This window comes from Macrobrachium nipponense, chromosome 31, assembly GCF_015104395.2.
Source record: "Macrobrachium nipponense isolate FS-2020 chromosome 31, ASM1510439v2, whole genome shotgun sequence".
Taxonomy (NCBI): domain Eukaryota; kingdom Metazoa; phylum Arthropoda; class Malacostraca; order Decapoda; family Palaemonidae; genus Macrobrachium; species Macrobrachium nipponense.
The window spans coordinates 6,215,483-6,243,334 of NC_061093.1; the positions used below are offsets into that span (position 1 = coordinate 6,215,483).

General features: G+C 39.0%; 1 protein-coding gene across 1 annotated transcript in view; it reads left to right on the top strand.

Annotated features, from left to right (window-relative positions):
* The window catches only part of LOC135206609 (serine/threonine-protein phosphatase 2A 55 kDa regulatory subunit B delta isoform-like), a 165,628-nt gene that overhangs the window by 107,410 nt on the left and 30,366 nt on the right, over positions 1–27,852 (top strand). Inside the window, 4 exon segments of the mRNA XM_064237946.1 lie at positions 181–278; positions 1,943–2,108; positions 23,504–23,616; positions 23,799–23,969. Of these exon segments, the coding sequence (XP_064094016.1) occupies positions 181–278; positions 1,943–2,108; positions 23,504–23,616; positions 23,799–23,969 (548 nt within the window).

The window sequence follows — 27,852 nt, forward strand, 5'->3', positions numbered from 1 at the left end:
GTTTGAAGCAAACTTTTATGTGCAGTTAAGGTATTTCATGTTAGGTATGTATTGTGATGGAACAAGTACTTAATCCCCTTTAATGTACAGTATTGTATACTAAACTTGACTACGTATCATAATATCATTAAGATTTCCATCCTATTTTTCCTTTATTGCTACATTTTCTTTCTTTTTCAGCGGACATTATATCCTGCGTGGAATTTAATCATGATGGTGACTTGCTGGCAACAGGTGATAAAGGAGGCAGAGTTGTTATCTTTCAGCGGGATCCCTCAGTAAGTGGGTTTTGAATATTTTGTACCCTTTTTTCTTAAGAGTTGGCATTGATTCAGGGTTTGACTGTAGATATTTTTTGTATAATTTAATACCCAAGAAAATATTTTTAAAATTCTCTTAATTGCTAAATTTCATCAGTGTCAACTTTAGACTTTTGAACAAGGTCTGTATATCTTGCTCTTGTTTGGTCTAGATTTTGATCTTATTAAATGTTTGCTGGAAAGAAAATCACAAAATGTCTTGCCTTTATTGTGGATTGAATTACGCAATCCTTAAAATAGGTATGGATTATGTGAGAATTACTTCATAGCTGCATTGTATTAGGGGAATACATTGAAAGTATCTTTTATTATTTAATATTGAAACTGCTAATTTAAAATTTGGGTTTTTTTTCATAATTTCATGTTCAGAGGTGGAGAAGTAGCTAGAAAGGTAATAAAGGTAGTATATATGGGACAAGACAATTTTGAATGTATGTATAGGAAATCATGGAGTAAAGGCGCACTGTAAAAAAGACTGCCTAGCCTAGACCAGATGGGAAATTGGGTAAAAAGTGCTCAAAACAAGACTGTGATTTTGGTCCTTTTGTTCTTTGAAGCTTGCTATTCTGTGGCATTTTACTGCTGAGTTTTAAATTATTATTTTATTTTATTTTTTCTTTTTCCTTCCTGGGACATGGATGATTGACCACCCCTTGAAGGATTTATAGGCACTATCCTAATGCTGCAGGCTGAAGAAATTTAAAGTACACATCTCTTATGTTGCAGCCATATAAATATGGAAAAGATGTTAGTATTTTATACTCTGGAGTAGATGATTTTTAAAACCTTCGCGAAATGATACTCTTGTACTATGTGTCATGCTGCATTCATTGTTAGGCATAGATGTTGGCAGTTATTATGGTTAAGTACAGGCTTTAGTAAAGACAGGCTGTTTTGAGCATTTCATACAGGCCTTGCCAAGTACAAGAAACTCATTGTTATTCACTTATTTCTGGTTAGAGTTTTTTTTTAGTCTCGACAAACTAGGGATGGCTAGAGTTTTACCCTGTCATGTCAGTCTCTCTCTCTCTCTCTCTCTCTCTCTCTCTCTCTCTCTCTCTCTCTCTCTCTCTCTCTCTCTCTCTCTCCTCTCTCTCTCATTGCATCTCTAGTAAAATTAGGTTTAGAGGTGTTCAAAAACTTGAATAGGTGAAATATGCCCAAATACCATAGGTTATGTAAACAACTTTAACCTTGACCATAGGTTTGAACTGGTTATTTTGGAACTTTAATGGGAGATAGCTGCTAGCCAGTGAATATGCATAGCACAAATACATCTTGTGAGTAGAAAATTTATATTACCATATTACCAACATTGCAAGAAGTGTACCGGCATCATCAGGATTTCATCAACTGGAATGCTGTAAAAGAGAAATTGTTTGCTTATTTATTATACTATATAGTACAGCTCTGAGGAACTAGTGGAGGAGCAGTCAGTATTTGAAGTTTTACACTGAGTGAATTATTGTTGTGAAAAGCTGTTAATAGTGTTTTAACATGAGACTATTGGTATATTTGGCATGTTAATAATAGTATAGTGAGTATTTTGTGCCCTTTTCAAGTCATTTTGAATTTTGCTACTTTCAGTAGTTTTAACATACTTGTATCTCTCCTCCCAACAGTCCAAGAGTTGTCACCCAAGACGTGGGGAGTATAATGTCTACAGCACTTTTCAAAGTCACGAGCCAGAGTTTGACTACCTTAAATCGTTAGAAATAGAAGAAAAGATTAATAAAATTAGATGGCTCAAGAGGAAAAACCCTGCACATTTTTTACTCTCTACAAATGGTAAGTTATGATGAGACTAAGGCCCCTCACTCACGCTCGGCTTCGAGCTTAAGGTTTGTAGAAAAGTGGGCAGGGTGTTGGGTGTCGGTACATGAACGTGGTTTTTTTTTAGTTGGTACAGACTGTCGCTCAGAAAAAACGTAGCGAATTATTTAAAATGTAGTATAAATAGCACATTTACTGTGAGATGCAGATGTTCTATGGTTGAAATATATATCCGTGCATGAATGGAGGTTACTTAGATGCAGACCTGTATCTCTTTTCAGTAATAGTACTTGGTGTGTTCTGTGATACGCAACTTCAGGAAATTCGCTTACTATATGACAGAAGTATGGGTTGATATGTGGTTTTGGACTGACTGGATTGTTTTATATTAGTCACACCCATGCTTATGGAATGTGAAATCCAAGGTTTATTCAGACAGAAATCTGAAAAATATCGCTTACGATATTTTAGTAAACAAGCTAAAGGATAGATGTTCAGATGCTGAAAGGGAAACTTCCACCAAGAAAATTAAAGACAAGAAGTGCATTCTGGGATAATATTCCCAAGTCTTTGAGGAGATATCGCCACGCAGAGCTTTAGATTCTTGTGAGATCTTCCCATCGCTGAATACCATATTGTGGCAGTTAGTCTATTGGCAGGAGATACAAGTTGCCTCATACAGGTGTCTTGATTTCTTGATATAAGCTGTTGGTAATGCCAGCAGTTCCATAAATTTATCCTAGTCCATCCTCAAATGATTATGCCAGTCACCTGGATGGCAATTGAGTTCATTTATGAGGAATGCATGAGAAAGTTCATTTCTTTTAAGCAGCCAGTCTTCTACCCAATATCTTTCTATTCTTAGCATGATTCTTCATTTTGACGTAACCTATTACACAAATTTCCATAGTTTCTAGGTCGCAGTTGGAGAGTACCTCGGCCATTACTCTAGCATGTCCAAGAAGCAAATAAGCAATTTACACAGACCGGGTCGTAATGTCAATGTCTGTTTCATTTCTTTCGACACTCCTCCCCTTATGACATGTCGGGACAAGTCTTGAGTGGGAATAACCCGCCTTAGAACTAGTAAATTTGTCATGCATTCTTCATATTCAGATTATTTTCATGTGTCCGAGGACTAATATTCAGCATAACTAGGCATATTTTTCTTCAATACCTTCATGGTTTTGAAGAGGGCTGGTTTTCTATAACATCCTATTTTTTTCAACAAGCAAAATTCACTATTTGTTCCTACATGGTATACGACCATCAGTCTACATTAGGAATGACCTTCTGCGAAGCTGGAAACAGCTGTTAGACTTTTATGGCAAGGTAGTTTGGTAATTGAACTTGCTTCAGTGGGAGAAACTCCTCCTACTCGGGCATACACACACATACCACACTGCTTTTGGCCATCTTTGGGTGCGAATGTGTATCACACTGCTCTCTGCGCAACTGTCGCTTGTCTTTCCCTTGTTTTTTCATGGTGAGATCTTTCCATAATTTTTGTCTGTTGGTCAGTGTCCTATGTATGTTTGCTGTTGATTGTGAATTAGGAACAACATGCAAACCCATGATTCTATTAGGCAGCTTTTAAGCCCACCCTCCCCAAGCAAGTGTGCCACTGGGTTGGCAATAAGAAGTGTAATAGTTGGAGTTCAAGTGTGGATGTGGATCCTCATACATCTTGCAGAGAGGGGGATTGCAATCCTAAATGAACCTGTAATGAGTGTGTTTCTTATCCTCTGTGCAATGGGTGAAGTTTGCGGGGAGGAAACGTTATTGAAGGAAGGGCACTGAGACGCTGTCTGAGGGTTACAAGCCTTTGACGACTCCCTTGGTGCCTGCCCTTTCTCCTCATTTCTGTCTCCCAGCAAGCTTCCCACTTTGTACCCTCTTCTACAGAGGAGGCCTCCTCTTTGTCCGATTCGCCGAGCGGGCAGAGGCGAGGGTTCACGTCTATCTTGGTACAGAGGCCTCTGGTTGTTCCGAGGGAGTTGAGTTTCCTTCAGTGTGACAAGGGCCCCCCCTCCCCTAAATCATCTGTCCCTTCTTCAGGTATGACGGAGGAGCAGCCTTCGGATCTCGCGGCAGCGTAGCGTTCTCTAGGCCTAGCAGAAACAATGTCACAGCGGCTCTTATTGCACCTGGCTGCCCCCGTGACAATCCATGTAGTGGAGACCCCCCACTACATAGCACCTATGTCAACACTACTATGTTTACCAATGTCCCACATCTGATGGTGACAGGGACTGCTGTGCACCTTCCTACATCTCTAGTCTCTGGCTTTGTGATGCCCCTGATCATCATCATTGTGTCATCCTACACCTCTGGCTTTTTGACGCACCTGACCATCATCGTGTCAGTTGTTCAGGCTCTCTTGCTTCTGCGGAAGCACCGGCAATGGTGGAGCCTCTACCTACTCCTGTGGTTGCTCTGGTCCCTGTTCCTTGATGAAGGGACTTCTCTGCAATCCTGAAGAAGGTATTGAAGAAAGGGTTCCGTAGAGTGTTGTTGTCGTCTTTTTCCTCCTTGTCGTTGTCTGCTGCTGCCTCCCCTTTTTCCAAGGCCTCTCGGCCAAAGAAGGAAGTTGCCTCTCCACCTAACAAGTCTCACACAAGACTTTTCGGGATCTGCTTTCTCTCTTTGGAGGAAGCAGAGGGTTCTCTTGTTGGATCTCAGGCCCTCTGCTGCATGGGACGTGCTCTCGTCCTAAGGAGTCTTGACTTGTGCTTCTTACAAACCTTTACAAGAGTTGTCAGAGAGGGATCTGACGCTCAAGACCGTCTTCCTGCTCACCCTGGCGTCAGTGAAGAGAGTAGGAAAACTGCATGGATGTTCTTTTGATGTGAAACGCTAGAGGATGGGGGTCGGTTACACTCAATTTCGTCCCCTGACTTTGTAGCAAAGACTGAAAACCTGTCAGTCCCTGATGCCAGGTTTGAGTCCTTTACGATCCCCTCTCTAGAGGACTTCATGGAATGATGCAGACAAGATGGCCTTCGGTCAGGAGCATTGCACCTACCCTTGTGTTCCTCAAAAATCTGTCAGTACGTTAGGGTACTGAAGGGAGGTTTTGGTCGAGGCAGACCACCTTCACCTCCTACCTCTGGTGATGTTGCACAGAAATCTTTGGACACTTTCCTTGGGGACCTGTGGTGGCTGCTCAACAAGTTGTGTAAACTTAACCAGAGAGTGGAATGGCTATCACGTGCTGGAACTGGCTACGATGCAGGTAAGTGACATAACGTAGGGGAGGAAAGCGGGTCCCAAGACAATAAGACAAACCCACTACGGGTATTCCCCTACTAATGATGGGGTTAGGTTCCAAAACACCCATCGTTTGTTGGGAAAATCGTATTTCAAATATAGCCTAGCCTACGCTAGGGTAATTGGTACCATCTCTCCATAAAGGGTAGCCTAGCCTACGCTACATAGTATACCTTATACAAATATGGCATATTATTTATGAAATTCAGCTAATTTTCTAGGTTCAATGCATATTGGCTTATAATAATTCAGTACAAGAGAGATTGAATAAAACTAACAAGAGTTAGCCTAGTATATACTACAGTATATTGTATACATAAGAATACAGTAGCCTAGCCTACAGTATACTCTATACTACACATACGGTATACATATCAGTAAAAAAAAACACGAAACGAGAATCAGACTGTCCGACATCGTTATAATGGAGCAATGTCAGACTGCTGATGGCTACGTATAATTATAAAATAAAATGTAGTGAACATTGCGTCTTTTCCATGAATCATTTAAAATGTTATACGTTACTTCACTGTATCCAGTAGATATTGCATGTATTCTCATATTATTGTATTGCAAAATACTAACACATATCGGTCAATGTTTAGGTTTGGAAATCAGCGGATGGCGCATATGGAATTTTGTTGTTGCGTCGGGGACATATTTTATTGTGTAAATAAATTATGTGATTCTGTTTATTATTTTTATTCGATTTCATCGCAATGCGAGCTTTACCTTATTGGCATGAAAACAACAATAAAATGTGTTCTTTCAAGCTCAGTAGTTTTGATTAAAATGATTTTCTCTCAATTTTATCAACGTTTGTGTTTGATGGCATAAGTTTATGAGAGTTTTTTCTTTGTTGACACTGCACAATAATGGCATAATTTATGAGAGTTTTCTCTTTGTTGACATTGCACAATAATGGCATAAGTTTATGAGAGTTTTATCCTTGTTGCCAATGCACGATAATAGTCATTACCAGCATGAACAGTTTTCTCAGCTTCATCTACAACTTGCAGTTAAATTTAACAGTATATTTCCTTGCTGATCTTTGATGTAGCTAATAAAGTTATTACATAAAAATATAGTCCTATTCTACATAACGTCATTTATTAACATAACTGCAGTAATTGTTTACTATCGTACGATGGTTGAAATACAAGCCAAATGGATGTTCTTATCCAATTCAGTTGTAATTAGCAAAAAAGTTCTATCTTGTAAACCTATTTAACTAGAAGATGGGATAAAGTTATGCTAAAGTAATTGGTCTCTCTCGCTCCCTGATTGTAGGCTGCTGCTTGTGCCCGTTGCAAGCGAAATTTAAAAATATTAAAAAATATTGTTGTATCAGTATTAATTGCTAACCCATCATAAAATTGGATTGTCGTAAGACGAATTATTGTAACTTGAACACTACCTGTACACTTGTAATTTGGCCTCACTGTCATTGCCAGTCTGATTCAACCAAGCTTGTTTTCTCTTATGAAAAGGTCTTGCCCTCTACCGTGATCTTGCAGTTCACTTACTCTGATTAATTCATCAGAGGTGCACCCCATAAAGGGATAGTGCCATCAGTGCGCCTCACGCAGGCATTACTTGAGGTTCTTTGCAGCGTCTTGGCGCCTAGCACAACCCCTTTCATTCCTTTTACTGTACCCCCATTCATATTTTCTTTGTTGCATCTTTCCCCTTCACCTAAGACTTGTTTCATAGTGCAACTGTGAGGTTTTTCTCCTGTTATGCCTTTCAGACCTTATTACTATGTTTCCATTTCAACTCTGATTGACCTCGTGAATCCCAGCGCTTGGCCTTTTGGCCAAAATTCAAAACTCCCTTGCACTATTACTACCAGGGTTCAAATCAAGATGAGCAAGCTCCAGTCAAATCTTGTAACTTATATCAGAATCCTTCCTCTAAGTACTATAAGTCTTCCTAACGTAAAGGACCGATGGGTTGCATACCATATAGGAACAAGTCACAATTTGTTTTTTATTAAATTGTATTTTTCCTAAGTATACAAACCTGAGGTCTTTACACAGACCATAGTTCCTCGTTGAATGAGTCTAACGTGCTCGACTATGGATTTCAGTTGGGGTTTGATTCCCCGCTCTGCCAATGGGACATCAGAGGAGAATGTATTTTTGGTGATAGAAATTCATATTTCGATGTGGTTTGGATCCCACAATAAGCTGTAGGTCCCGTTACTAAGTAACCAATTGGTTCCCAGCTAAATAAAAATATCTAATCCTTTGGGTCAGCCCTAAGAGAATTGTTAATCAGCTCATTGATCTGGTAAAGTGAATATATACTTCACTACACATTAGACCCACTTCATACCACCCCTTATTCTGTTATTCTTGTGCCAAAAGCAGTGTTATGCGTATGCCTGGGTGGGAAAAGCTCCCATGTGGGCGGTAGTTCAGACTACCAAACTACCTTACTATAAAAGTCTAGCGGCTGTTTCCAGCCTCGCTGAAGGTAATTCCTAAGGTAAAGGACCTCAGGTTTGTATAGTTAGGAAAAATACAATTTACTTGGAAAAAATTGTGATATTGCCATGCTTATTATGTAATCTAAGTCACAGGTTGATGTAGCATATATCCCTGCATTTGTAAAATAAATTCTGAACATCTACAAATTATTATAATTAGGTTTTGTCCAGATTGATTGAAATTGTTAGTTTTACATAAGTAACTTACCAAATAGTTACAGTATAGCTGTTAGTTTCTAATTATACACAGCAGCTCAATCTTTGAAAATGGCAGTAGTGCTATTTGGGTTTGGGATGGGTAAGTAGCCCTGCCCACTTTCTGGGAAGAATAGGTGCAACATAGCTAAAGAGCTCAATTCGTTTCTGCTGGTCAGCTACTATACATGGGTTGTTAAGCAGCTCTTTGGATTCCTTTTTCACTGGATGGTTGTGATTTTCACTACATTTGTTAATTATAGTGCTTTGGTTGCATGCATTTCTTAATCAGCATTTCCGGTCATGAATTTTGATTTTGACTGCTCACCAGACCTTAATTATTTAGAAATGCAAAGACTCGGGTAAGGATGAATGGGAAGTTTTAAATACTCATTTAGAAATCTTCAACATGACAGGCAGAGGAAGGCGGCTGCTAGACCTGAAGTGAAGGCTCCTTCTAGTCAGGTTAATTCTCCTAAGGATGTTAATTTACCTGTACTGTCAACACCTACAACTGCTCTCTCCCCTATCTCCAGTCCTCCGAATTTTTCAGCTAATCTGATCCCTGGCTCCTGTTATTCTGAACCCGATGCCATTGCCAGTCTTGAAGCTCATGTAGATCAGAAATTTGATATTCTTGTGAGTACTGTTTCCCAAATTGGGAATTTGTTGAGACTCCTGATGGACTAGTTTATAGTGTGGTGCATGTGTAGAGCGAATTGCTACTCGTCCCACCGATGCTCCTAGACCAAGGTCCCTGTCTATGGGAGGTCGGTGCAGCTTGCCCACAGGTAGTCGCTTCCTCAACCAAGCCTGTTGTTCGAAAATCCCAGGACTTGGTGGACCACCACTGGAAAACTGTCTGATTGGATGTGGGTACCTAGTTGGCTAGTGACTTGGACTCCGGGGCCAAGGGGCACAGTCGTTCAAACATTTCCAGGCTATCGAAAAGGCATGGTTTTTCAGTGGAAGGTGGGCTGTCTGTAAGTGAGCCATGGAGAGAGCTCATTGTCCACTTCCCTTTTGCAGTTTTTGGGATCTCCCCAGGACCTAGTACCCAGTGTGAGCGCCCAATGTCCGCAAAATGTTCAGTGTTCAAGCACCTCATTTCTTTAGACTCACTTTGTATCCCTGGTCTCTTGTGTCAGAAGGTTCATCTGTTTCGGTATGCCCACAAGTAGTCAAGTGTTCAGCCCCCTAGGTATGGCATCAGGTCGACCCGCTTAGAGTGCAATCTCACTTGTCATTAAGGACCCGATTTAATGTCATTTAGACATATTTTAATCCTTCTTCAGAAACCTGCTTTTGTATCGCAGGATCCTCCAGACCTGGCTACGGATTTCCTCAGATGTGGCCCTTAGATCAGGAACAATCAACGTTACACTATTTGGTGCTTTTGAGATTTTTATTAGTCTGCTTCCCAACCTTCTTATCTCCAGTGTCCCTGAAGTCTCCGGGTTCTGCCTTCATGGTGCAACAGCCTGCAGGGCCCTCCGGGCTGCCGAAGTTGGTGCTTTCCTCTTCCTCTAGGAAAGCTTTGGCCTGTATTGACATCTGGTTAACAGTAAAGAGGAACCTGGGTAAAGCAGTGTTTTGTGCTCCTCCTCCACGAATGATTCGACCGAAGTATGTCGTATGCCAATGGAGAAGCCCCTTCCTTGGAAGAGAGTGCTGCCTTTCAAGGGGACTTCTCCTGTGTCATTGATGCAACACACTGTTCGGCATTCTCCTGTGCTAGGATTTTTTTTATTGCATCAGAATCAGACCATCTTATTAAGAATGTATTCAAGGTCTTCGAGTTCCTGAGCTTCCTGGACTGAAAACCATAAGGGGCTTAGGCCTAGAAAATAATAGAAAACTGTCCCTCCCTTTAGGATAACTTTTGTGTTGACTGATTGGGAGTTCTCTCATGTGCCAACAGGGCAGTTAGATGGCGCACAGGAATTGGCAACTGTCTTTGCCACAGGAATGCTAAAAAAGAAGAGCGAGTTACGATGTTCATGCAGTCAAGGGGTCACTCCCCTCTGGAGGTCATCCCTCCTATTTGGTCTCTTGGATCGTACAAGTTTGTTTCCACATTCCACTTTGGAACGAGTCACAGTTGAACTAAAGACTAAGTCTACTTAAGACTTGCTGGCACAGTAAGCCAAACATATTAGAGAACCAGGATTAGCACCTTTAATAACTTCTATTGCTAGGACAGCCTCCCCACTATCTCAGCAGCCCTTTTAAGGTGGATGAGGCCACTTCAGTCTTGCCTATGAGCTAACCTCCCTCCAGTACCAACCATTAAGAAGACATCTGTCAGACCCATCTTTTGCAAGTGAGAACCCTGTCCTCCATATCCTGGTTGGAGCAAAGCTTCTCAATTTGGGGGCAAATGGAAGGCCAGGAACACAGAATCTTGGGTCTTGAAAGTTCTGCAAGAGGGATATGCTATCCTTTTCCAGGAGATACCTCCCTTAGTAAGCTCGCCTATCAATTTAACAGCCTACTTGTTAGGCTCAGAGAGATTAGCAGCTGTCTTGACCACCTCTTTATCGTCCTCAAGGCATCAGGAGCATGGAGACCTGTCCTGTATGTTAGTGCTCTAAATTTTTTAATTCAAACTACAAAGTTCAGAATGGAAACAAACAATTCATTCCTGTTAGCCATCCATTAGGGAGACTGGATGATGACAGTCAATATGCTGGATGTGTTTTTCCATTTTCCAGTGCACTTTTCCAGGACAGGGTCTTCCAGTCTCAGGCACTGTACTTTTGCCTCTCCACACCCCCCAGGTATTTACCAGTGTTCTCGTGAGATGGCTACACACGGATACCAATGTCATTCTATCTATTATTTAAATGACTGGCTTTTATGCTCCTCTCGAGATCCAAATGAATGAAGTACTTTCAAAAGACACTCCACCTCACTCAGGATTTGGGCCTTCTAAAAACTTAAAGTAATCCCAATTAGTTTCAACTTGATCAATCATTTATTTAGGGATGAAGATAAATTACCTGAATTTTCATGTTTTTCTGTTGCTTCAAGGGATTCAAAACTGCCCATAAAAAGTCTGAAGCTTCTCTCGCACTTCATGCTTGCCAATGAATGGATGATCCCCCTGGGAATGCTGTCATTCCTCAAGAAATTTTCTGCCTTTGGGGAGATTACACACCAGAGTGTTGCAATATCACCTATAAGCCAGTTGGTGCAGGAAGGTCTTCCCGTATTCATATGTCTTCCCCGTCAGCCCTGAAATCGTGAAAATCTTTGGTGGTAGGTTATAGATGACAGGTTTCTAATAGGAGAGTCTACCCCCTCTCAACTCCAGCCTAGCCTTGTACTCGATGCATCAGATCGGGGTGGGGCCCCCTTTTGAACGATTTGGAAGTTTCTGGGACGTGGTCTCCAGCCGAAAGGGAATAAATTTACATAAACATGGGGGAGCTAAAGGCGATACATCCAGCTCTACAGTCCTTCTCAGCAGCAACATTCAGCAGGATAATCAAGGTCCATTCAGACAGCTGTGCAGCACAGCTGGAGTATCCTGCATCAGAAGTCGGGGGGGGACTCGTTCCCTCTCGCTTTACGAAGCAACCAAGGACTTCCAATTACGCATGGGCGCAAGACAGTCGTACCAGCATTGTGACTCATTTCATTCAGGACAAGGTAAATATCCTTGCAGACTAATTAATTTGTAGCCAAAAGGTTACCCACAGAGTGGACACTGAATCCACAGGTGTGCACCAACCTGTTGAAACGGTGGGGAAAGCCGTCAATAGACCTGTTTTCTACGACATGGAACCATCGCCTCCTGCTGTATTGCTTGTCAGCTCCAGATCCTCAGGCATGGGCAACGGATGGCCTGTTGCCGGATTGCTCAGGCTTACAAGTGTACAGTACCCGTCAAAAAAACTGTCGTGGTAGCGATTTCGTAAGAAAAAAACATGTTGCGTAAAAGAAAATATTAATTAAAAATCAACGGTTAGTAATAAAAAAGAAAAAAAAATAGGTTAACACTCACCAACTCCTAGCCTAATATTTAATAGGCATTCCCCGACGTTTCCGAACTTCTTTAAGCCTATTGGGGACGGAATCTGCAAGTTTTTGCAGGAGCTTCTCGTCAAGGTTGTCCCATATATGTTTCAACTCTGTCTCTAACTTTTCAGTTGTTGTCGTGTCAACGTCCTGTAATTTTCTTTTCATAATCGCCCAAAGATTTTCAATAGGCGAAATATCTGGGGAATTACCTGGCCAGTCTTGTATAAAATCAATTCCACAGTCCTTGAACCAATTAATATTTTGTTTCGCAGTATACGAAGGCGCTCCGTCCTGCTGAAAAATACTTGTTTTACTGAGCTCAAAAGATTCCTCCAAATTCTCGTTCAACAGTGTGTAATACGAGTCCTTATTAACAGTATTGTTACGAGGTAATATTACCAAATTACCTTTACCACCATAACCAAAATAACCCCATACCATTACATAAGACGGGAATTTCACACACGTGGCAAGGTACTTGGGGTCCAGCGGGTCTGATGTCGACTTTCGCCACACACACTTTCCCTTATTGTCCGAAACAAAAAAACTTGCTTCGTCACTCCATAGCACTTGACGCCATTTTGCCAGAGCCCCAGTCTTTTTGTAAAGAAACGTGCAAAATTTGAAGTCGAGTCTTCTTTTGTTTAGTGGTTATCAGCGGCTTCTTACGCGCCTTCACTTTTGAATATTTCAAGTCCTTGCTCAAGCGCCGCTGTATGGTCCTAAGAGAAGCTCCTGCCACTATATCTGGATTTGCAACCTTAAGTTCTCTGGCAGTAAGGGTCGGATTGACTTCAATATCCCTGCCCAGCACTCTTAAACCCCTGTTACTAATGATACGTGGCCTCCCAGAACTTGTAGAAGCACGAGGTACTTCCTGGTCTCCATTGTCGTGGTATTTTTTCAAAATGCGCTGCACAGTTCGCTGGTTTACACCAATTTTCTTACTAATTTTGCCAGTTTTATAATTTTCACTGTGTAACTGCACAACTCGTACACGATTTTCAAAGGAGGTATACCCTGTAGACATAGTACACTAACGTACACACACACTTTCACAAGAAAATTCTGGAAGCGTGATCCAAAAAATCAGGCAGGTCACGATCGATGTCTACTGTTCATAAATCACTTAAGAACACTGACCGATAACTTTTGGTTACTTTTTCCCACGCTGTGAGTGAGACAAATGACTCAGTTGTGTTGCCAATTAGTCAGTTTCTCCCAGCCGATTTTTTCCCCATAGATATGGGAGTCGCCTTATTCGCGGCAAAAAAACTGTCGCGTTTTGAAACGCGACAATTGTTTTGACGTGCAGTGTATGCCTTCCCACCATTTAGTGTGGTGAGAGAAGTATTGAAGAAGTTTGTTACTCAGACCGATACGTCAGTGACCCTAGTAGCTCCCTTTCGACCACAGAAGGAGTAGTTCCCGGACTTCTAGGCCTTCTTGAAGACTTTCCTAGGCATTACCTCAGAAACAAAGGTTTCTCAAACAGCCTCGCTTTGACAAACTTAAGAATGTCAGGAAGCTTGTCGGAGTGAAGGATTTTTCAAGAAAAAGTGCTGAAGTCATTGCAGGATGTAGGTGCCAATCTTTTGCTAACGTCTACCAGGCAAAGTGGGTAGTTTATCAAAATGTGTTGAGAGTAATGATATAAATGAGGGCCTTAAAACCACAGGCTCAAGTGCCAACATCACTAAAATTGTTATATATACATATTGGTGGTCTCCAATTCTCCCTCTCTGCCTATAACATTTGCAACTCTGGTATCCACTGCCTTTATGGTACAGAATTACTGTACAAGCATAGGAAATGACAAACTTACATTTCCATTGTTGTTGTCACTCGAGGCTTATATGCTGTCTGAGGGAGTGAGCCAGTGGCAGTGCACGGTGTTTGCTGTGTAGGTGTCTCTCACACAATCAGAAAATTTCCCCATTAGAAGCATCTCAGCGACCAATCGTTGCACACCATACCAACCTCCTGTAAGAGTCCCACCTGATTATATATTGTATAATTGTTATGGGTATAGATAAGTGTGATTATATATTGTATAATTGTTATGGGTATTTTATGCATTGTTGAAATATGGTGGGTGTCCTATATATAGACAACATGTGGTAGATTCTAGAAGGTGTCTGGTGATGATAAGTTGATGTGTTTGAACGTTGTAGCTTGTGACGTCATAGGCTGTGACGTCATAGACAAGATGGCGGCGGCGTCGGCAGGATGTAAACAATAACACGGGCAGTAGAAAGCACGTGTTGGTGGTGTGTGGTTGGTAGGGGAGAGCTCTCTGTCTGGTAGGAGTTGTTTTTTGGGTCGTAAGTCTTGTGGTGCTGGTGTTTTAAGGTGATTTCTGGAGTGTACTGGAGTTGGAGAAAGCGTACAGGTGGGTAGATTATTCATTTTTATAGAGAAAGAAAGGAGTTAGGCTAGGCCAAAATTCAAACTGGTAGCAGAGGCGTGGTGATCAAAGATGCCTGGATCCGACAGTGAACAAAGGGAGACTACTAGATGGAGAAGGGAATGTCCTAGGTTTAGCGGGATACAAGAAGAATACAAGAATGGAAAGGTCAAGCCGAAGATTGGCTATTGTTGTATGGAGAAGATACAAAATACCCGGCGATAGAAATGAGAATGAGCGTTAAAATGGGAAAGCCCGAGAGCTAGTGGAAGCATTAGATAAAGATAAAACTTACTGGTACAGAGGGTCCAAAGTTAATCCTAGAGAAACTAGATAAAGCCTATCTAAAAGACTCGGTAATGGAGAATTACGGTAGAATAAAAAGATACCTTCTAATAAGAAGAGAATCTAGTGAAAATATGGCGGACTATTTAATTAGATACGAGAAGGCAGCATCTGAGTGTGAAAGAGCAATGGGGAAAGGCGCGCTTGAAGGCGAAGTCAAGGGGTATCATGTAATAGAGCAAGCAAATCTCACGGAAAATCAAAAACAAATGGTATTATCGGCTTGTGGGCAAGAAAAGCTAGAGTACGGAACAGTGTCGCAAACATGAAAAGACTATTTGAGGGATTAGGGACTAAGAGGAACGGGAATGGTGGGGTTCGTCAGAAGGCAATGCCAGTTTCTGGGAGAGGGAGGGAAAACAAGATATCGGGGAAGATGGAACCGAGGAAGGGGTGGTAGAAATCCTATAAACAAAGAAGGGAAGGTAACAGTATGTGCAATATGCAGCTCAGAATGGCATTGGGCTAGGGATTGTCCTCAGAATTTTCATAATAGGAAGAAAACTGAAACAAGACTAGAAGAAAATAAGGTAAAAACAGAAAATGGGACAGAAGAAGAAGAGGTTTATGTAGGAGAAGTTAATAAATAGTGGAAGCAATCATGGGAGGTGGTTGATGCAATTTGGACACAGGGTGTAAATCAACAGTTTGCGGGGAATTGTGACTAGCACGTATTGTCATGGATTTGAGTCAGGAAGAGTTGAGGAGAATGAGGGACACTAGGACAGAGTCTAATAAAGTGTTTAATTTTGTGTGAGACATCTTATAAGTCCAGAGGAATAATAGAAATACCTGTGATACTAAAAAACAGAAAGTTTTATTTGAAGACGGAAATTCTGCAAGGTGATATACCCTGGCTGATAGGTAAGCAAACCATGAGTAAAATGGGTATGACCCTAAATTTGAAAGAAAATTGTGTCATAGTAGAAGTATTAGGGGGAATGAAAGTAGAGTTAAGAGAAGACGAACAGGGTCATTTAAGAGTGCCTATAAGGAGGAGGAAGGTAGAAGAATTATTACTGGAGGGTTGGAAGGGAAAGAATCCGAGGGAAATTAAGAACACAATGAAGAAATTACATTTACAGTTTGGTCATGGAAGTGGAGATAAAATATGGAAGCTAACAGAGGAAGCACAATGGAGTAATGGGTTAATCGAAAAAGAAAAAGAGGAAATAAGAAAGTTACTAACGGAACTGATTAAAAAAAAAATGTGAGGTTTGTAAAAAATACAAAAAAGAAACCCCGCCAAACCGGTAGAGGCTTTTCTTGGAGTAAAACGTCAATGAGTCGTAGCGATGGATGTGGGAGAGATAGAAGAGAGAAAGTTCTTGGTGTAATAGTGGATATGGCAACGAGATATTGTCAGGCCTGTTGGATAAAAGATAAGAAACCAGAAACTATAATAAAGATACTTTTTGAGTGCTGGTTTGCTATATTTGGAGCACCCTCCAAAATATTGTCAGATAATGGGGGAGAATTTCAAAATGAAAAAGTAAGGAGGATGGCAGAAAAATGGAATATTAAAGTATTAGCCACAGCATCAGAATCTCCGTGGAGCAACGATTATGTGAAAAGAAGACCGTAGGCATGATCAAGGGAAGTGTAAGGAAGATGATGGAGGAAGAGGAAGTAGATTGGTCCCTAGCTTTGAAATGGGTAGTGAGTGCTAGGAACTGTTTAATGAATAATGGAGGTTTCTCTCCCAACCAATTAGTTATTTATGGAAAAAACCCTTCACTGCCTAACCTAATAGGAGAAGAAAGTTCTAGTCCTGCAAGCAGAGAAAAAGGGATGGAAGAGGGTATGGGGTAAAGGGACACACTGAATGCAATGCACAAGGCCAGAGAAGCATTTATAAAAAATGAGTCCTGTAATAAAAATAAGAATAGGCGCTAAACAAAAACACAGAGAACATAAATTTGAAGAAGCGTGGTAGGAGATGAGTATTCTATAAGAGGGAAAATGAAATGAATGGAGAGGACCTGCTCAGGTAGTGGGAGTATCGGGGAAAACAATAATAGTCAAAACATGGGATTCTTTAAGAGAAGTAGCTAGGATACATGTGACAAGGATTCAACGACGATCACCAGATACAGAAGAGATATCGGCTAGAATAGATAAATCCCATGGGGTGAAGGTAGTCAGATGGCCCAAATGAAATGAAGGAAAGTAGATTGGCTGGAAGGAGAGGAGATAATGGGTGAGAGAAGGAATGCAGACACAGAAGAGACTATAGAAAGAGAGGTGATAGAGGAAACAGTGGAAGATAACGGGCAAAGTGGGTCAATAGAAAGCGAGTTAATGGAAGAGATACCAAAATTCAAAAGGGAAATAGAGTTAGGGCTATAAACAATGATACAGGACAAGTAGAAGAATGGACTATTTTAGGTCTTGCAGGAAAAAGATCAAGCCAAGCATGGGCTGATTCGTACAATATACGAGACTCACAGTCAGGTGACAAAGGGTGGGTTAACTTGAGGGATTATAGTCAGGTAGAAAACAATTGAAGATGAAAGAGGAGGTGTTGCGGGATTTGAAAATAGAAGCATAATGGAAGCTAAAGAAAAAGAACCTTCTAAGTTGGAGAGATAACCAGGTATATGAGGAGGTAAATGATGTTGGAGCAAAAGCTATATCTACAAGATGGATAGTAACTGAAAAGATAAAAGGGGGGGAAAGGATATGTAAAGCAAGATTGGTAGCTAGAGGGTTTTGAAGAAGAAATGGCTGAGTGGGAAAAGGATGCTCCCACATGCAATGCTGAAATTTTAAAATTCTGTCTAACCATAATAAAGGTGAAAAATTGGAATTGTTATACATTGGATGTCAAAACTGCATATTTACAAGGTGACGAGATACAAAGAGAAGTGTACTTGAAGCCACCAAGGGAAGATGGTTGGAGGGGATTATGGAAGTTGAAGAAAACAGTCTATGGGCTCAAGGATGCAGCAAAAGGCATGGTATTGTAAAAGTGGTGAAAGTAGTGAAGGAGCTTCAAGGTGAGAGTAGACTAGAACCTAATATATTCTTTTTGGAAAAGAAACAATAAGTTGGAAGGCATTTTGTGTACACACGTAGATGATTTTTGCTACGGAGGAACTGAAGGATTCTTAAGGAAACGATTGGGAGATTGAAAGGGAAATTGCAAGTAGGGAGAACAAGAGAGTAAAAGGTTCAAGTATATAGGAGTAGTAATAGAGCAGAAGGAGAATAGATTTTCCCTTAATCAGTGGCAGTATATAAATTCCATAAGAGAACCAGAGGCTAGAAGATATACGGGTAATAGAGTGCTAGAACAAAAAGAGTTCAACAGAGTACAGATCAGTGGTAGGACAGCTTGAATTGGGTATCACTACACACGATGCCAGAAATATCATATGATATTAGCGAATTAAGTAAAGCATTTAAAGAAGGAACAACTCAGGATATGAAGAAACTTATTAAAATTGTGAGAAAAACTAAGAGCATGATGGGCGAAGTTACAATAAGTGAGATGGAAGAAGAGCAGGGTTTATTGGGAAGCCTATGCAGACGCTTCATTTGGAAACATAGAAGATGGCCATACTCAACTGGGTTATATTATTTCTTTGAAAGATGGGAAGAGGAGAAGTCCCATATGGTGGAAGTCTAGGAAATCCAGGAGAGTGGCAAATATCCACCATTGAGGCTGAAGCCCTGAGTGTTGGGGAAGCTGTAGAAGGATTGATATATTTCAAGCATTTGTGGGAAGAGGTAGTAGGAGGGAGAAATTTAGAAGCCTTGGTTAACACTGATAGTAAAACACTAATGACCGCCATCAAATCGAGCACTGGTGTAAGTAGCAAGAGATTAAAAATAGATATTGCTGCAATAAGGGAAACCATTGAATCCGGGGAAATAAAGGAGGTGAGATGGATAAAAGGAAAGGAGCAAGTGGCTGATGTATTAACTAAAGCAGGAGTTTCAGGGGAATGTATTAGAAATTATGTAGAGGGTAAGAGTTGGAGGACGAAGGAAATTAAGAGGGGAATACTAGGTTAGGAAACAGTCGGAGGGGAGGGAGAAAGAGATAAGTGTGATTATATATTGTATAATTGTTATGGGTATAGATAAGTGTGATTATATATTGTATAATTGTATGGGTATTTTTATATGCATTGTTGAAATAGTGGTGTGTCCTATTATAGACAACATGTGGTAGATTCTAGAAGGTGTCTGTTGATGTATTTAAGTTGTGTTGTGACGTCATAGGCTGTGACGTCATAGACAAGATGGCGGCGGCGTCGGCAGGATGTAAACAATAACACGGGGCAGTAGAAAGCACGTGTTGGTGGTGTGTGGTTGGTAGGGGAGAGCTCTCTGTCTGGTAGGAGTTGTTTTTTGGGTCGTAAGTCTTGTGGTGCTGGTGTTTTAAGGTGATTTCTGGAGTGTACTGGAGTTGGAGAAAGCGTACAGGTGGGTAGATTATTCATTTTTATAGAGAAAGAAAGGAGTTAGGCTAGGCCAAAATTCAAACCACCCAGTCATTCCAAAACAATGCGTGTCTGGCCGTGATTGTTGTCTTGGTATATGCGCAATATTCTCACTAGTAATGGTATTCCCCCCCCCCCCCCCCCTTCTTTTATATATATATATATATATACAATACATCGTGCCTCTTCACCTTCTCCTTCATCTGTTTTCATTATTATTATGATAATTGTCATTGCTACTATTATTACTGTTATATATTATTTTTTTAGATGTTGTAATAATATTGGTCTTGTTACTGTAGTACAAGGATGGTGTATCGACTTCAGGTAACACTGTGTGTGTGTTTATGTTTAAAGCACTGTCTGCATTTAAAAAAAACAAAAGGTGGGGGGGACATTTCATGTGCTTGGTTGCCAGCACACCACACTTCTTTTTATAATGCTCCTAAAGTTTATCAACAATAACTCCACTTCTAAGGAACACATCGATTTCAACCAAGTACCATATGAAAACCCTATGGTAATAGGTTCCAGAACCTGCTGCAGAAATGCAAAAATTGCCTCTAAAATTGCTTGTAGTAAATGGCTTATAACTGCCAAATACCCAGTACCCCATAAACTAAAATGCTTATAACTCTATTTTAACATTTCACAGCTTAATTTTATAGTTCAAACAAAATATCCTAAATCATCTTCCCAAAACATCTTGGATTAGTACCCTTTTACAACTTATACTCTAGTAAATACACCCCCTAAAATGCTTCCAGCAGTGATTTACTCATTTTAGAATATCAATGTTAAATGTAAATAGCAAATTATCTATAAAATGTTAATACAAATTAAATCTATCTTACAGAACGTTTGAGAACTATTCAAGTTACCATTTTACTGTACGAATACATAAGCTGTTTTCTCTCATTCCAAGCTAGTCCTGGACTGAGCATAATCGGTCTCTCTCTCTCTCTCTCTCTCTCTCTCTCTCTCTCTCTCTCTCTCTCTCTCTCTCTCTCTCTCTCTCTCTCTCTCTCTCTCTCTCTCTCAGGGTCAAGAAGATGTCTGAAAATTATATTAATATGAATTTTTTTGTGATAGGAACATGTATTAGTATCTAGTAAGCTCATTCTAGGTTGGGCCCTGGACTGAACATAATAGGTGTATGATTTTCTCTCTCTCTCTCTCTCGCTCATAAAATATTACATACTGTAGTTTATGATGAAATGTGTTATGCAATATATTTAAAATATTTGCTAATTATTTTCTTTTTATCTTTGCTTTTACCGGAAAATAAAATTAAAATGATTATGTAGTGGGTATTTTAGATATTGTACAATATGCTTTATCATCAAAAATCTTTACAGCAATATCATATCAAATACAACTTACATTACCCTTAGAGAGAGAGAGAGGAGAATTATACATATTATGCTCAGTATGGGGCCCCAATTTGTAATGAGCTTAATAGATGCATAACCACATTATAAGTTTTCTGTAAATCATTTTTATCATGAAAATCAGTATTTAGTCTCAAACACAATAGGAAAAAATGCAGTAGTTAGTGAATAAATAGTGTTGCTCTATGAAAAAAACAAATTAGTAATCATTTTACAGATATGTTCCATAGAAAGAAATCCGCAAATTAATGAAAGTTCCCTGTGGGAAAGCAAATACTAATGTGTTCCACAAAAATCCTTGACAAAGTGGACTGCAGAAATGTGAAACTTGTAAAACCAGGTGCCACTTTATATGCAAAGCATATGTAGGTTTGGCGGGAAGTTTGTTGGTATGCAGGTGACCATTGACCCAGGAAGTATGGAAATTAAACTATTCCTTTGTTTTTCGCTTCATTAACTCCTGTTGGCGACATTCAGTGGTCGTATTTTTTGGAGCACCTGCTTGAGAAGAGGCCTAAGGATTAATTCATCAATTTCACCCAATTTCCAATGTCCTCCTGACAGGCTCATCTTGTTGGTTTGATTGATGATAGCAGTGCAGCGTCTTCCTTTTGTACGGACAGCTACTTTTGAAAGCCAGCTCTGCCACACTCCAGTTTATGGTGTGGCCTGTATCCCAAATATGTAAGAAAGTTGCCCGAGCTCTCTGAAGCATATCGCAGTGATCTTTTGTGCTCTGTTAATCTTTGTAAGATGGATCTGCCCATCTCCCCCATGTAAATCTCATTACAAATGCTGCACAGTATCTCACAAGTTCCAGTTTCGTCTCTTCTTTTATTTAAGTAAACGTTAGTGAGTGAACTCCTGATGGATTTGGAATAATGGAAAATGAAAGGATTATTGGACCTGAGGTGTTCTGTAGTTTTTGGATTTTTTCATAGTTACAGAAGTTTTATCTTGTTAAAATCTATCTCTGTATGGGTAAGAGGCCTACTTCAGACTTGTCTTGCCAGTCTTTGAAGCCATATATTTATTTTAGTGGTGGTAACCTTGTGGTTGGTGCCTTAAATTAAATTGAATTAAATTAATATTTTCTGTATAAAAATGATAGTGGAAGAAAGATTTTTGGCTTAGTTATGCCATCAGATTTAACAATAAATAGCAAATTAACTTAAATTTAAGGTATATTTATTGAAAGTTAATTACAAATTTTAAGGCAGCCCTGGGTTACAGCGGGGGCTCCGTTTCCAGCGGGGCGTTATAAAGCTGAAAATGTTCTTAACCCAAAACAGTATAATTATAATGGGAACAAATAGTACTTACAGTGCCATAAGTCTGGGTTGCAGCGCTGTAAAGCAGGTAACGGCACCGTAAATCCACTTTCAGCGCTGGAAAATTGTGGTTAACAGCGCCATGAGGCGCAAGCGCTGTAAGTTCGGAGCAATGTAACCTGACAACCCCGGAGCTGCCTATATATAGAAGAGTTGGAGGTTTTAATCTTGAAATTGTATGACTTTAGCTTTAAATTTTTTTTTTTTTTAAGCTTGAGTTTTTTTATAACTGCTTTGTAATGGATTTCCATCTTGCTATTCAAGAAATTAATAAATAAATTTCAATGGTTATCTTTCATAGAAAATTAAATTTTTATTATTGTAAATAAAATCTTTGTAATGACTTCATTTGATATGGCTACATACAGGTGTAATATCGTAGCTTATATGGTTGACATATCAAAGAGTTATACTTGTTTGCTGCATGTGGTGGGGTGACTGAATCTGTGTATGTAATTTTGTCATTAATAGCATTTTTGTGTATGTAGTTTATGAACTCATTTAGTGTATATCTGGTATGTTACTGTGTGTGTGATGTCTTTGGAATTTCATATTATTCTGAGTGAAGGCATGTGTATATTATATGCATGCAACCAGTCTGTTTACCCATTTTTCATATGAAGAAAGCACTAAAGAGATCAACCTTCACCTCCCAGAATAATGATAGTCTATCATATCTGATTTTAATTTTGCTTATCTTATTTTCTTATATATAAAGCAGAGAAGATGTGAGTCTTAAGTGTGGGATGGTTTAGCACTCAGAATATCCAAATTCTTACTCACTAGTGGCCTACATGTATTTGTGAATTACTTGTTTTTTATTTTCTGAGTTTGGTATAGATTTTGTTGCCTGTTGAGTTATTGTGATACTTACTTGTTACCTATGTTTCTATCAAAGAAAATGTGATCAAAGACAACAGCTTTTTCTCTTCAATTTTGTTCTAATCAGAATAGGACCACATCTGCAGTAATTAAAAAAAAATGAAAGATTAAACAAACTGCATCAACAGAAAGTAATTGCTGCAAAAAATAAATGATTAGGAAGGTATTAGATGAATTTCTCATGCACTAGTGTTTATAAGTAAACAAAAAATGAATTCTTTGAACTTGGTAACAAGAACCCTTTGGCTGGTCAGTATCTGTTATTGTAGGCTGTGCCATTTTTATGATTACAAGGTTAAGTATGTTGTTATTGGAGGAGTCCTGTGGATACTTTGGAAATTGAGAAACGCTTTTTTATATATATATTTTTTTTTTTTGGCACTTATTCTGAGTGTTTTTGAGTTTCCTGATAAGTATTGGAAGATATAGCCAGTTGAAACATGAACAAGTTTTAACTCTGCAATGTTAGATGTAGGGCTGGCTCATATAACTTTTTACTAAATAATAATAAATTTTAGGAAGGTGTGAGATTGGAAACCCAGGTGGGAAGAGATTATTTAGCAAGCAGAGAAAAAACGGAAAAAATTGTTCATTTAGTTTTTTTTTTATTTTTTCTTTCAGATAAAACAATTAAATTATGGAAAGTGTCAGAGAGAGATAAGCGTGCAGAAGGCTATAACTTGCGGGATGAGTCCGGCCAAATTAGGGACCCAACTTCACTCACTTCTCTACGGGTATGGAGTAAAAAAAACCTGTCATAAATTTATATTGAACAAATTGAATGATCTAAGTTTTGTTCTGAAATTGGTTTTTGGTCATTTTGCTACGTTTAATTCTCTGCCTATAGTTACATATTTTGATTATTAATAGTATGTCAATGATTATTGGCAGTAGTAGTAACGGAATTTTTAATCAGGTACCTGTGCTGAAACCTATGGAATTAATGGTTGAAGCATCTCCTCGGCGAATATTTGCCAATGCCCACACCTATCACATAAATTCCATCTCAATAAATTCAGATCAGGAGACATATTTATCGGCTGATGACCTTCGTATCAATTTATGGCATATGGAAGTCACTGATCAGGTAAGACCACAGTATGATGGATGGGACCATGTAGTAATTATTAGATTTAATTCTTAATTATGTGATTTGTAATAGTGCTTATAGGAATTTGGAATTTGCTGAAAGTTAATGTACTTGCAGGTAGTTTGGTGGTATGGTTATCTTTTTTTTTTTGAAGAGATTTGAGAATTTTAAGTTTTTAACTTGTGTATGGTTAAATCTTCACAGGCAGTCCCCGGTTATCGGCAGTGTTTCCGTTCTCAGTGGGGTGCTGATAGCGAAAACCATTGCATAATGGGACCTCTTTAGTTATGTTATGGCGCCTTAACTCTATTATCAACACCTTACGGTGCTGATAACCGAAACTCGCCCTGTTGTGGCACCTTAAATCACCGATTTTATGGCGCTAGACAAGTGCTATAAAACTGGATTGCCATTAACAGAGTCCACAATAACCGGGGTTATCTGTATTATATTTAGATGTATATTAATGAGACTGCTGAGTCGTATATCCAGGTTTTGCTCACTTTAAGTATTAGAAATAAAGCTATAAAGTAAGACTGCTTTGGTGTGAGAAACCAAAGTGAATGTAATACCTGTAAAAGACCTCAGCAGTATGCAGCTGGAGCCACTGCAAATAAATATAATAACGTCTGATGTCTATTCTGGTACATCCAAGGCTCTGCTGGATAATGTAAATTTCCTGATATGATAAAGAAAAAATGCTCAAAAGGTTTAACGTGGCAACTTCATAATCTTACTCGTCAGTATCTCGTAACTATATAGTACACTACTAATCATTTCAGACCAGTTCCCGTTGCTGAATAACCACAGGTTCCATGCAATGTAAAAACACCATACAAACAAACAAACAAACAGTATAGATGCCAATAGTCCCTGGATCTCTCAAGTTTATTATTAATTCTACCGGTTTGCAGCTTGGCGCTAGTATTATCCTAATGTTAAGACCTCAGGTTTTTTAGTTATGAAAAATACAAATTGGGTAAAAATTTGTCTTATTTCAGACCAGTTGTAGTATAATTTTTCAGGAATATCTTGAAGGCTATTAGTCAGACAGTGATGACTTTCTGACAATGTTTACAACACCCTGTCATAATTTATAATATTATAAGAGTCAGACAGATTCTCTCTCTCTCTCTCTCTCTCTCTCTCTCTCTCTCTCTCTCTCTCTCTCTCTCTCTCTCTCTCTCTCTCTCTCTCTCTCTCTCTCTCGTCTCACACACACACAATAAATTGTGAAGAATCAGAATGGGCAGATGAAGAATCAGAATGGGCAGATGTGACAAGCAGAGTTCCTCTGTTCAGTCCTTGGCTCACCCTTGTCTTTTTTTATTTTATTTTATGTATATATATATATATATATATATATATATATATATATATATATATTATTATATATATATATATATATTTATATATATATTTTTATATATTAATGACATTGATGTAGGATAGCAGGATAGCCAAATTTGCAGGCAAACACCAAACTGGGTGTAAATGCAGCAGATCCAGAAACTAGAAAGTATAAGAAATGATCTAAAGAAAATGGGAGAGTAGTCAAAAAGATGGCAAATACCTTTTAATGTGGATCAGTGTAGTGTTACAAATAGGAACAAACAACCCTCATGCTGCTTGGAAATGACATATATAGTGTAGAACAAGAAGAAGACCTTGGAGGTATTATTACCTAGGACTTAAAATCCTTAAAACAGTGCATAAAAGTTGAAAAGAAGGCACAGAAAATAGTGGGTTACAAAAAGAGTTAAGATACAGAAAGAAGGAAACTTTGCTGGAGCTCTACACATCAGTAGTTAGACCTCATCTTGAAAAGGACATAATAGACTAGAAAGGGTACAAGCAAGAGCCACAAAGTTAATTCCATCCATCAGGCAAATACCAAAGACAACAAGAGAGCCTGAACATGTATGGCTTAGAAACATGACGATTGCGAGAACAACTAATAGAAACATTCAAAATACTGAAAGTCATAACAGAAGTAGATAGTAACCTATTTACATTAAACAAAAACCTGACAAGAAATAATGAATGGAAATTAAAGAGCTGAAGAGATACAACACATCCCATTGTGGGAACTTTACATTCAAGATATGTGACACGTGGAATAAACTGCCACAAGAAGTTGTTAACAGCAGTAGTATGGAAGAGTTTAAAAGAAAGCTAGACAAAATCATTAGGACACTGTAAATGAACATTAAAACCTACTCCTAGAGATAATGAACACACGATGTCTCCTCGGATGAACTAGAAAGTCTTGAGACATCCTAAACACACTGGAAAATATAAATTCATACCTTCTGCATTATTGTATCGCATGATTTTACAACATAACTCAAAAGTGTGTATCTCAACAATGAGTTGAGTGGTTTTTGCTGATGAGCTCCACTGTGGTGCTTAACCTCATTTTACAGTGTTGCATAAGAATTGTCATGGGAAATTATATTTGTGATCTTAGATTGCAAGTACAGTTGTACCTCAGACTTCGAACTTAATCCTTTTCAGAAGGCTGTTCGAAATATGAGACAAATATCCCCATAAGAAATCAAGGGAATTGGGATAATTCGTTCCAACCAACCCAAAAAGTCCCCCTTTTCACATTTTTTCCTGTTATTAATGTGTTCTAAAAGTTAAATTAGGAGTGTAGAGTAATAAAACAGTATGTTATGTAAATCAAAATATGGGAAAAATTTTTGTTTCCGTGTATGAATTGCGAACTATTTGGTGAAAATGGCACAGCCAGCCGGGGAATGAGGGAGGAGAAACGGGAAACTGAAATGGTCGCAGTAGGCAAAGGTGGATAATAAAATCAGTTTTATTCTAAATTCAAAAATATGTCCGATTGTGTCGGAGAGAGATTAATCTGCGTTTATGGTTGTTGACGTGTTTACTCTTGGAATTATTGAAAATGAGGATGGTGCTTCTCTTGCTTATGGTGTTGGAATTGTGTGAACTCTGCTCTTACTTGGACCAAAACCACGCTCACACATCGAGATGTTTATTTGTAAACCCGACACTATGGTGGAAACTATTACCCACCCTTACATAAATTTATATTTCCAAGAATGCACAGTAAAAATATGCCACAAAATATAAAATGATATATGTATACCAGCTGGCATGATACATCTGTGATACGAGTATGATGTGTTAAAGACTCCTTATATTCCTGTGGAAGGGTACCCCCCCCCCCACACACACACACGTGCACTAAAACCCCCTCTAAAATGCTAGAAGTGCCTATTTTGATAGTTAAAACTCAAAAATGAAACTCGAGGTTTTTTTTTTTTTTTTTTTTTTTTTTTTTTTTTTTTTTTTTTTTTATGGTTTTATTACCAAAAGTGCATTTAGTCATGTAAATGATATGTCATGTAAATGATATGAAAATACTGTAGTTTATAAACTCGGCCAGGAGATTTATACTTTAGTTTTTCTTTGTTTTTAACATCTGTAAATACTATTTTGTCAAGTGGTTCAGCCCCTTCATATTTAATAGCTAGTTCAGGGATTGAGGTATTGTCTTGTTACCCCCTTTGTCTCTTAAGGGGTGTATGCTATTTTTTATTGGCTTCTTAACATCAGCAAAGAATTCTTATGGGGGTTCCTTACAAACTGATGCAACTCTCTCATCTGCATTTATCTTTGCATTTCTTACTAATTTATCCACCATTCTAAAGAGTTCTTTATGCTTGCTTGCTTCTACTGGTGTTTGGTGTGGATTCATTGCTTTTTGCTCGCTCTCTCTCTCTCGTTTCTTTTTTAACTTCTCTGTTGAACCACTTAGGCTGAGGGTTGCCATTTGTTAGTATTTGCTTTCATGGAATAATACATCTTGAGCATTTTTCTGTGTAATCAAGAAAGGCTTCCC